This window comes from Antechinus flavipes, chromosome 2, assembly GCF_016432865.1.
Source record: "Antechinus flavipes isolate AdamAnt ecotype Samford, QLD, Australia chromosome 2, AdamAnt_v2, whole genome shotgun sequence".
NCBI classification, from domain to species: Eukaryota; Metazoa; Chordata; class Mammalia; order Dasyuromorphia; family Dasyuridae; genus Antechinus; species Antechinus flavipes.
The window spans coordinates 579,644,812-579,656,238 of record NC_067399.1 but is presented as its reverse complement, the minus strand read 5'-3'; the positions used below and the strand labels follow the sequence as shown (position 1 = coordinate 579,656,238).

Below are 11,427 nucleotides of genomic sequence, written 5' to 3'. Positions count from 1 at the left end.
GTGGGGGTGGGGCGCCTTTTAAAGAGGCTGGACCTCGGGGTGATCGCTCGGCTTTCCGGGGGGCCAGGCCCGCGGGGGCCGCCCCTGCCGGACCAAGAGATCCCTGCCCCTAGTGGGCTTTGGGGGTCCTGGGGTCGGTGTACCCACGTGGTTCTCGGGCCGGGCGGGTGGCTGCCAGTGGCCGACACCCCAATTTCCTCGGGGGGCCCTCCTTCGGGGCGCCGTCTCCCCAGAAGGAAGGATTTATTACGCGCCTGCTGTGTGCCAGGCACTGTGCCAAGTTCCTGGCACGTATTATGTCATCTGCTCCTCACAACCACCCCGGGAGGTAGGTGTTATTCTAAGGCGGAGTATCACGTACCCCCATTTCACAGATGAAGAAACTGAGGCAGACCAGTGAAGCGCCTTGCCCAGGGTCACAGGGCTGGGAAGTGTCTGAGGCTGGATTTGAATTCAGAACTTCCTAGGCTCCGGAAGACTCAGCGCTTTGCCCGCGGTGCCAGGGGGCATGACTAAAACCAGATCTCCCCGCAGTCTGAGCTCTCCAGGAGAGCCCTCAGGAGGATGGACCCCCATCCCTCTCTGGTTCTTGGCGTCCCCAGGCTCAGGGGTGGAGAGCCCGCCCCCCACCAAGGAGACCCAGCTTGAGGAGGATTCAGGCAGCCCAGGCGGGGGTGGGTGGGTTCTGCCCCCACTTCTCACACATGCCCCCCCCCCAAGCCCCCATCTCCAGGGCTGTGCCAAGTTCTCAGCACAAAGTTGGAAGGCTTTTCTTGCTGCGGCTCAGGTGCCCTGGAACACTTTGTGTCTCTTATTTTTCCTGTCCTGTGTGTCCGGGGGAGGTTATATGTACCTCACATTACTGTCATACGGTCCTGAATTACAAACTGGAAGGGGCCGCAAAAGCCATCTTCTTCCCCTGGCAACACCCGCATTCAGGTGCCCGGCCCACCGGGGCGCAAAGCCCTGTGTGAGAGGCCTCAGTCTGCGCTAACCCTTCGCTGGGACGGTGAAAACCGAGGCGACACGCTCAGTGACCCAGCTAAGCTGGCGGCCGTTCTAAGTGTAGAACTGGAATTCGAACCTCTCCGATCCAAAAATGAGCTCTCTTTTTTTTTAAATCCTTATATTCTCTGTAGGTAGCAAATGATAGCAAATCTACCATGTGAACTCTGGTCCCTGCTCTAAACTTTGCCCTCTGGGTGAAATACAGAGACTGTATGGTTTTCTCTAGGCTTTCATTTTCCCTCTGAATCACCTCCACATCCTTGCTTTGGAAAGACACTGAGAATTAGAAGTCAAGTGAGAGCCGCGTTTGGGTTAAGCTTCCTAGGGTCCCAGTCTCTTCTCAGAAGAATAACCCGCTGGTCCCACCCTGCTCCTGCGAAGAGAAACCAGTCAGCTAGGACGGAGGCCTCGTTCATAGGACAGCTACCTCACCCTGACATCTGTAGGGTGCAAGAGGGGAGCTCTTTGGCTTCCTCCCTTGCTTTTCTGTCTTACTTTATTCTTAGAGAGAACGGGCTAAGCTCAGCCTTTACAATGGAACCTCGAGGGATCTTGAAAGCCTTTCCCAAACGGAAGAAAATGAGATCTGACTCGGACAGGAGCGAACTCTTGAAGATTCCCAAGAAGGAAGAAGTAGAAGGTGGAGGTGAGCTCTATTTCCCCCTCACACACTCTCTTTCTCTCCTTCTCTCTCCCATCCTTCCCTCTTCCCCACGAAGTCTATCTAGAATTAGCTTCCAAAAAAGCCCTGCTTTCCAACTTGTCCTTTAGAGCATCTTAACCTCTTGTACTTCACTACTCCCCCAAACCTGGTCCTGGATTCATTTAGACTGATGTGCCCAAGCCCTCGATGTGAATAAGATTCATCAGAGTCCTAGAAAGGATTTGAGGAGCAGAGCTCTGAACGGGGTCCCTTGGAAAGGACCTGTACCCTTAGGGAGACTCCTGAGGGAAGACGGGTCAATTGCCCAGTTTCCCTTTCTGATAGAGTAAGTAGAGATGGGTCTAAGGGCAATTTGAAAAATGGGTGAGGCCTTCCTGGAGGGGGCGGCCCTGAACCTCCCCTTCAGAAAGAGGTGTGATGGATGAGGAAAAAGAAAAGGGAGTTTTCCCATAATAACAACCCGCCTGTTTCATAGACAAGAAAAGACTATTCTCCCCATTTTATAGGTAAGGAAATGCAGGGCCAGAGAGATGAGTGACTTCTTACACAATAAATTTTTATGAAGCAAACTTTGACTCCAGGTCTTACCTGACTCTGTGTCCAACACCTTTTGCCCTATACCTTGCTCACTCTCTAATTCATGCTTTGAATTGGAGAGAGAGAAGAGAGGGGGCAGATGATGATGAGGATTGGGGTGGTTCTTATGCAGAGTGGCTGAGCCCACTGCAAGTCCATGTGTTACCCGCGGGCATCGGTCGAGCCCGGGCAGAGATCTTTGAGAAGCAAATCATCCAGCATGGGGGCCGAATCTGCTCCCCTCAGGCCCCAGGGATCACACATATTGTGGTGGATGAAGCTGTAGACTGTGAGCGAGCCCTCCGCCTCCTGAAATTGTCCCAGCTGCCCCCCGGGGTCCAAATGGTGAAGTCGGCTTGGCTGAGCCAGTGCTTGCAAGAGCAGAAGCTGGTGGACACCGCTGGATTCAGCATCTTCATCCCTGACAGGTGAGCCCAGCCACAGGGCCTCACCTTTCATTCGTGGTAGCAGATGTCCCACTGACTTGACTTCAACTGAGCCACAAAAGTGCCACTTGTCCAGGGTTTTTGGCTAATTCTTTTCTTTCTTTTTTTTTTAATTGTAATTTTATTTATTTTTGCTGAGGCAACAAGTGTCTGAGATCAGATTTGAACTCAGGTCCTCCTGACTCCAGGGCTAGTGCTCTATCCACTGAGCCATCTAGCTGCCCCTTGGCTGATTCTCAGAGAAGTCAAAGTTCTTTATTCCCACCAGACAAATGGCCAGACTAAGGCCCTGCCAGGAAAGGTCTCATTGCAGCCTGGGACTGTGGTGGCTCAGTGTTCTGCTGTCTCCCCGTCCTTCCAGGTACCTGGACGAGACAGGCAATCAGGTTGCATCTTTCCAGCCCGGGTGTTCTGGAACTTCAGCCCAGGCGGGGCTTCCTTCCGCTGCTCCCTTTGTCCCACCTCAGGAGCCACACTCAGAATTGAACACTCAGACACAGGTCAGGTGCTCACCCAAATCCCACTGTTTTCCTCCTCAGGTTGTTGGAAACTGGGGGACCCTTAGGAAACTGGTCATCTCTCAGTCAGTGCCCAAGGGTCAGGGCCTGAAGATAGTCTGGAAAGTTCCATCCACGTGGGGGCAGGCGGGCTTGTTGTTCTGGGAGGTCTTTCCCCTGCATTTGGTCAGCAGTCATGGGTCACCTCATTACTGTCCCAGGGCAGAGCCCTGGCTGGGTTGTTGTTGGAGGAAGGGAGAGACTCGTTCCCTTCTTTAGGGAATCCCCTCAGATGGAGGGAAGCCTGGGCCTTCCCTTCTTGGAGCTCCAATATGTTGGAAGAACTCTTCTGAGAAAGGTCAGGTAATTCCCAAGCCCAGGAAAATCCCAAACTAAGGGAGCAGTGATAGTGTCTGCCATTGGGAGCCACTGGTCGGACAGAAGGGCAAGAGAGGGGAGGGCCCGGATTAATTATGTGTGCTCTCTCTATTTCAAGCCTAACACTTATGAAAGCAGTGATGAGGAAGAAGTACAGGTTACCCCGGCTGACCTGGAAGCCCTGATCACTGGCCGGTACCCAAGTACTCCTGAGGGAGACGCTGAGCCCTGCCTGGCCCCCACGGTCAGTGATAAGTGGGTGTGCGCCCAGCCCTCTAGCCAGAAGATGACCAACCACAATTCCCACATTACCGAGAAGCTAGAAGTGCTGGCCAAAGCCTATACTGTCCAAGGTGACAGGTGGCGGTCACTGAGCTACTCCAAAGCTATTAATGCCCTCAAAAGCTTTCACAAGCCTGTTACCTCCTACCAGGTAGGAGCCCTGAACACCTCAGGGCAGGAGTAATGACTCCCACCTTCAGGGATCTGAAGGAGGAGAGCCCTTCCTGCTGTTGGGGAACCCCTATTCTGAGTGGGGCTCCAGAGGGAGGGAATGCAGAAGTCTTCCAACTACTCAATAAATATTAAGCATCTACAGTGCCTGGGAATACAAGTACAAAGTATAAAATAATCCCTATTTATAAGAAACTAACATTTGAAAGAAGACAGAAAATGGGTGTAACCCATAAAGTTGACAAGCAAAAATATGTGCCAGGTTGTTGAGTCCAAGGTAGTTTGGAAAGGAGGGAGCCAGAAGTGGGAGGACCAGGAAGAGCTTGGCTGCTTTTGGGACTCTCAGCTGAGAAATGAGAGGGTACTCCAGACATAAGGGGTGGAGGGGTGCATGGCTAGAGCAAAAGCAAAGAGTTGGGAGTCGGGCTGCCAGGGGTGAAGAGCAGAGGAAAGGTCGGTTTGGCTGGATTGTCCCTGGGTATTGCCCTATATACACACCTTGTATACCTTAGGTATATTACCCTATAGCCAGCTCTGTCCTGGCTTGATCTCTGCCCCCAACTCTGTATAACCGTGCAGCTTTCTACCATCCTGAACTCACCCTTACCTAGTTTTGAGCTTCAGGGAACACCCCTCCCCCCAAGCTAGCACAGTTGTTGCTTGTTATTTGGGATCCCCACCCCCACCCCGCCTCTTTTTTTTTTTTTTTTTTTTAACCGTACTTATTTCTTGTGTCACTATTACCACATTCCGCAGGAAGCCTGTGGCATCCCTGGGATTGGAAAGCGCATGGCAGAGAAGATCATGGAGATTGTAGAAAGTGGCCATCTTCGCAAACTGGACCACATCAGTGACAGTGTGCCTGTCTTAGAGCTCTTCTCTAATATCTGGGGAGTGGGAAGCAAGACTGCCCAGATGTGGTATCAGCAGGTCACTCCTCTGCCCTAAGCCCACCCCCACTCCCTCACTGCTACTTTGTGGGCGACTTCACTTGATTTAGCGGCAGTTCAGATCTGGGACATGAAATCCAGCTAGTCCCTTTCCTCAGATGGAAGTCAAAGTTCATTTGCACCTGCTCCTCTTACCTTCTTCCCTCCCTCATTCCTAGAACTGTTCTAGTAACTCAGGATATTTCTGTTATTTTCTTCCTGGGAAAGAAAAGATTCTGCTTTTCCTGATTTTCTCTGGGCACTGACCCTGTTCTCCTAAGGATGACCTCCCATCCGCCCTTCCTCTGAGAGGGGGAAGATGTCCCTGTATAAGTGACCCGTATCTCCCAGTGGTGGCTTAGTGTAACTGGGTCCCAGAACCTCACTACCTCCTATTGTGTGGCCGGTTTTTTCAGGGTTTCCGGACTCTGGAGGACATCGAAAGTCGGGCCGCCCTGACTTCCCAGCAGGCCATCGGCCTGAAGCACTATGAAGACTTCCTCAAACGCATACCCAGGGAAGAGGCCGCAGAGATTGAGCAGACTGTGAGCAGAAACCCCACATGGGGGAAGGAGGTTTGGGAGGAAAGGGAAGGGGCTTTCAGATGGTGGGAAGCACAGGTGTCCTCTGCCTACCTCCCCTACTGAGTCCATAACGGGCTGCCCAAGGAGGCTGGGAAGCAGGGGTCTGGCAGACTGGAGGGGCTGAAAGGTGAGAGTGAAGGAGGGAGAGCCGGCTTTTGTGGCTTCCCCCAAGGCCCCAAATCCACCATATCATCTTCAGAATCAGAGGGAGGGACAGAGAACAGTAATGGAGATCGGAAGCATCGGGGAGGGAAGGACTGTGGCCCACGCTGCTTCTGGGCAGAGCCCCGGGTCTCCTCCCCACCTCTGCTTATGGATTTGTCTTAAGGTGAGGTTTCGGTTAGAGTCAGAGCGTCTAACCTCTGGTCCCCTTTAGCAGAAGGCGTGAGGTTTGGGCGGACAAACAGATCTGGGCCAAAGCCTGCATGTCCCAGGCCAGGCTTACCCTTAGTCCTGGAGGCTAAAGCTAGCATAGGGTTGTCCCTGAAGTGGGATTATATTTGAGGTCAGGCTGGAGGTTGATTTGGGCCAGAGTTATCACTGGGGTAACTATTTTGAGGCAGGATGAGGTCAGGATGACAAGGCAGTGCTGCCTCTAGTCGAATTTAAATGGGCACATCCTTCAACATAATAGGCACTTAAAACATTTTAGAAACTGAATTGAATTTGTCTTCCTTTCCCTCATCCACAAGCCTTTTCCCCTTTGACTGCCAGAGTCAGACCATCTGAAAAGCCCATTAAGCAGGACAGGATGATCACTACAATCATTGTGGGAGATAAGAGGGACAGACAATGTGGGGTATAGAGTGAGGATGGGGAGACCCCTGGGGACAAGCACCAAGATTAGTTTGTGCTGTCCCGCTGTCCATCCATCACGGGGCAGTCCTGTCCTTGCTGACGCTGTCACTCATTCACGGTGCCCAGCCATAAAGAATACCCTCTCCCACCCCCCACCCCCAACTTGAATTAGATCAGAAGCACTTCTCTTCTATGTTTGAACAGACAGAAGCTTTGGGTGGGGTTCAGAGGCCTTATTGATAGAATTCTGCATCCCAGTCCCCTCCTCCCTTCCCTTGGGATGGGCCCAAGAAGGGAATTAAGGGATTAGTGGAAGCCGCTTGTCAGGAGACCACTGAGGAGGCCTGCTCCTATCCTTTAGAAGGCCACAAAAATCTTCATTTCCAGGGGAGAAGGTGGGAAAGGCCATCTGCATGAGAAAGACCTCAGTGTCTTTGGGATAAGAGTCTAATGAGTTTATCTCCCCTTAATGAAGGATAATCCTAGGATTGAAAATTACCCCTTGTTTTAAGCCAAAAGGAAGCAGGGTATGGATCTTCTCTCTCCCCCCCCCCCATCAAAGATTGGACCCTGGGTGCTAGGCACCTGGTTAGTCCTCAGGCCCCATCCCCTTTCCTACAGACCCTCCTCTCATAGATTCATAGATCTAGAGGAGGAGGATCTAGGCTTTACATAGCCCATCCATCTAGTTAGATTTGAAGGCAGTGGGGGAAGGAAATCTTCTGCTCTTCAGTATTTCTAGAGGATTGGTTCTGCATTCTCCCTCAGGGACATGTTACAGTGCTAAATCAGTCAGTTAATCAGCAAGGATTTATTAAGGGTCTACCGTTTTTCAGACACTATGCCAGATCCTGAGAATACTGATTAAAAAATGAGGCAGTCCATGCTTGCAAGGCGTTGTCATTCTATTGGAGGAATATGATATTTTCATAAGATAAGAAAGTGCAGCATTTGTATATACAGATTCGATAGTGAAGGTAGAAGTAGCAGGTGCTAACAGCTGGGGGAATCAGAAAGTGTTTTCTTGAAGGAGTTGGCATAGAAGCTGAGCCTTGAAGGGAGTGAGGGTCTTCAAGAAGTGGAGGTGAAGAGAAAAAGCATTCTGGCAACAGTCTGGGCAAAAGCAAGGGGGTAGGAAATAAAATGTGATTCGTGGGGAAGCTAACACAAGTCTGTTTGGCTGGATCCTAGAAATAAACTTTGAGTCTAAGAGCAGGGGACCACTAAAAAGCTGATCAGGAGAATGAACAGAGTAGAGCTCCAAGAATATCTGTCTCCTCTGTGAAGACTGGATTGGAGACAAGAGAGATTTGAAGGAGGAAGTCAGTGTTATAGTCTAGGTGAGAAATGGTGAGGGCTTGCATCAGGTGGTTGTGGTGAGAGTAGAGAGAAAAGAACATGACATGGAGGTGGAGTCAATGATACTTGGCAGCCCTTTGGCTTAGGGGAGTGAGAGAGTAAGAGTTGAGGATGGCTCTATTGAATCTGAATTATTGGAAGAATGATGGTTCTTTTGATAAAAATAAGAAAGTCAAAAGGAAGGATGCATTTTAAGGAGAAAAATAATGAATACTGTTTTGGACGCATTGAATTTCAAGTACTTATGGAAAATCTGGGTAGAGATGTCCAGGAAATATTTGGAAATGCAAGATTGGAGTTTGAGATACTAATCGAGGAAGGACAGATATGTAGACTAAGTCATTTGTGTAGAGATGATAGTTGAATTCATGGGGGTTGATAAGATCACCAGAAAAGGAGAGAGACTGAGAGACAAAGAGAGAAGATAGAGCTTAGGACGGAGCCCTAAAGTGCATTCATGCATAGAGGGCAGTTTTTCCTCTTTCTACTGCAAAGGAGATTAAAAAAAAAAGGCTTGGTCTGATAGGCCAGAAGAGAATACCAATAGAATAGATAGAAGGGGATATTCTAATAGAAGAATTCTCCCATAGAAGAGATACCAGTGGGGCAGAAGGACCCATGGAGAAGAGTCTCCAGCATGAGAGGCAGTCAGCATAGTCAGATGGGTCATGATGAAGACTGGGAGCAATGAGAGCCCTGCAGAGAGTGGCAATTTTGTATTAAGAAGGGAGGCCAAATGGCAGGGAAGTGTGCCCAAATTAGAAAAATAGGTGTGAAAGGGAGGAAAAGGACAAGACAGGACGAGAACTAAAATCAAATCAGGTGAAGATTTTAAGGATGAAGATGTGGACAAGTTTGAAGGCTGAGGGGAAAGAGTCGGTGAATAAAAGGAGGACTTAGAAATGGGCCTTCCACCTGTCCTCCAGTCTCGGTCTCTCCTGTTATTTCAACCCATTGTCATCCTTTTCTTATAAAAGGTGGAGTCCGGCCTGTGCCCCCTGCCTGCCCACCCTCTTCCCTGCCCGGGAGCACTTTCTGTTCCCTGTTCTCTCCCCCCTCCTATAGGCCGTGGATTAGGAGTACCCCGTGCCCAGAGCAGGGTTGGCTTGAGGCCTGCGGCTAGCCCCTGGTCACTAGTCCCTCTGCTTTTCCATCCTGTAGGTCCGAGAAGCAGCTCACACTCTCAACCCCGGGCTGCTGTCTGTGGCATGTGGCTCGTATCGCCGGGGAAAGGCAACATGTGGGGATGTGGATGTGCTGGTCACTCACCCCGATGGACGATCCCACCAGGGGATCTTTGGTCAGCTCCTGGATACCCTTCGGCGGCAAGGTACAGCCCCAGGCCAGCCTTTGGGAGGTTCCCCAAAGGAAGAGAGCGGGGAGGCATCTCGGGCTCTCAGATGGGAGCACCCGTGGGAAGGGAGCACAGTGTGATCCAGGAGACCTGGAGGGGATTAGGAGGCCTTCGCTAAAGTCCTGAGTTTTATTAGCCCTCTGTGTGATGTTGGAGAGGTCACTGCCCTTCTCCAGGTTGTCTCAAAGGGGCTTCTGGTCCTAACAATCTAGATTTCTCAGAATCTAAGAAGAAATGGGATTACAATTGAGTGGTGGGATTTTAGACTCCTACCCCCCCCCCCAATTTCCTCTTCTTGGCTTTCCTGGCACAGGGTTCCTGACAGATGACCTGGTCAGCCAGGATGATAATGGGCAGCAGCAGAAGTATCTGGGTGTGTGCCGGCTGCCAGGGCCCGGTCGGCTCCACCGACGCCTGGACATCATTGTGGTGCCGTATAGCGAGTTTGCCTGTGCCTTACTGTATTTCACTGGTTCTGCCTACTTTAACCGCTCCATGAGAGCCCTGGCCAAGACGAAGGGCATGAGCCTGTCGGAGCACTCGCTCTGCACTGCTGTCGTGCGTGATGGCCGCGGCCTCAAGGTGGGGCCGGGCCGGGCGTTGCCCACCCCCACCGAGAAGGACATCTTCAGACTTCTGGGCCTGCCGTACCGCGAGCCCTCTGAGCGGGACTGGTGACCCCGTCTCCCTGCCAACCCTGGGCCATTCTCCCACAGTGGGGCTCTCCCTGCACCCTATACCAGGCCTTTTCTTCAACTCACCTTTGGGTTTCTTTGCTCGGTAAAGAACCAGAGGGTGATCACCATCCTCCCTAGCTCATTGTGTGGGTGGTCTGACTGTTCACGAACCGTTGCTTTTTCCTGGAAGTACATCCATCGGCCCTCACTTTTGCACTAGATTGTGATGTGTGAGGTTTTTATAAGCTTCACTCCTCCCCTTGCCCCAGTTTAATAAGCAGCAGGTGTCTGCTATACAGCCTATCCCACTTCCTGTGCTGAGGATGCGGGCATACCTAGAAGGGTCTCACAGACTCCTGGCCCACTTCTACTTAAGCACCAGGAGGATAGAGTGTCTTTTATCAAGGGGGATGCTTGGCTTGCTTTCCCCTTTTTTACTTGCTTCCTGTGCTTTTAAAGGGTTAGAGGAAGAGGTTGGTCCAGTGCTGGAATGTATTCTGTAGGTCAAGAGTGGGAGGGGAGACTAGGAGAATAGCAAAATCTATGGGACATGATATCTTCTGATGTCTGTGATTCCTGCCTCCCACAACTCCTTTTCTGGGACAAATTTCCCAGATGGGGAGAGGGTCCTCTTCTATATATATATTTTTTAATTTATTGAAACTTTTTATTTTCAAGACATATGCAAGGATAATTTTTCAACATTGACCCTTGCAAAACCTTGTGTTCCAATTCCCTCCCTTCTTCTTATCCCTTCCCTAAATGGCAAATGAGCCAATATGTATTGAAAAATGGTTTAAAATATGTAAATTGAATATAGGCATATAAGAATATATGCCTATATTCAATTTATATATTTTAAATTTTAATTTTAAATATTATACAAGTATCTTGTTATATAAGAAAAATCTGATCAAAAAAGAAGAAAAATGAGAAAAAATAAAATGCAAAAAAACAGTAACAAAAGAAGTGCAAGTGCTATGTTGTGGTCCACCCTCTGTCCCCACAATTCTCTCTCTGGGTACAGATAGTTCTCTTCATTATAAGATCATTGGAACTGGCCTGAATCACCTCACTGTTGAAAAGAGTCACATCCATTAGAATTGATCATCATGTATAATGATCTCTTGGTTCCGCTCATTTCACTCAGCATCAGTTCACATAAGTCTGTATTCATCCTGCTGGTCATTTCTTACAGAACAATAATATTCCATAACATTCATAGACCACAGTTTATTCAGCCATTCTCCACTGGGCATCCGCTCAGTGTCCAGTTCCTTGCCAGAGAGTGGTCATCTTCAAAGTTCGGCTGTCAGCAGCTCATACAGGACCTGAGTTGGCCCAGGTGGACTCAGGAACTAGACCTCCTACAGCCAGAGAGTTAGGGGGTGTGGAGGAGAGTGTGTGCGGTAAAGCTCCTTACCCATCAATCAGATTGCACCTGTCAGCCCTACTGTGGAACTGTGGGGAGACAAGGAGGAGAAGGTGGGGTCCCTGGCCTGAGGGGGCTCCCATGCTGGTTAAGGAGCACAGACAGTCGGTCAGACAGACACACACACCATTAAGTGCTAACTCACGAGATGTCGGCGAGTGCTCTAGGAGTTTGGAGGAAGGGGAGCAGAGTTGTGGGAGCCGGCGGTCAGGGAAAGCTCCCTAGAGGTAGAGGAGCTTAGAGATTCCAGCTGGAGGGGTGGGGAGGTGCGT

At 50.3% G+C, this 11,427-nt stretch overlaps 1 protein-coding gene across 2 annotated transcripts; it reads left to right on the top strand.

The window, feature by feature from the left end:
* Positions 1-4: 4 nt before the first annotated feature.
* POLL (DNA polymerase lambda) lies at positions 5-10,917 on the top strand. Of its 2 annotated transcripts, XM_051981262.1 has the most exons (9): positions 5-328; positions 1,515-1,654; positions 2,382-2,676; positions 3,056-3,194; positions 3,688-4,002; positions 4,779-4,952; positions 5,368-5,496; positions 8,854-9,022; positions 9,360-10,917. In XM_051981262.1, exons 1-9 carry the CDS (start codon positions 297-299, stop codon positions 9,722-9,724), a joined length of 1,758 nt encoding a protein of 585 aa, XP_051837222.1. In that variant the 5' UTR covers positions 5-296; the 3' UTR covers positions 9,725-10,917. The 2 variants fall into 2 exon arrangements, with proteins under 2 accessions (XP_051837222.1, XP_051837223.1); XM_051981263.1 differs by lacking the exon at positions 5-328 and having other exon boundaries at positions 1,556-1,654; positions 2,495-2,676; positions 9,360-10,913.
* Positions 10,918-11,427: the final 510 nt, after the last annotated feature.

What these genes read in the sequence shown, in the direction of transcription:
- POLL (XM_051981262.1), top strand. Translation starts at nt 297, where the DNA reads ATGTCATCTGCTCCTCACAACCACCCCGGGAG. An exon ending in AGCATCTTCATCCCTGACAG is followed by an intron (nt 2,677 to 3,055) that starts GTGAGCCCAGCC and finishes CCGTCCTTCCAG; the next exon opens with GTACCTGGACGAGACAGGCA. An exon ending in CCCAGATGTGGTATCAGCAG is followed by an intron (nt 4,953 to 5,367) that starts GTCACTCCTCTG and finishes CGGTTTTTTCAG; the next exon opens with GGTTTCCGGACTCTGGAGGA.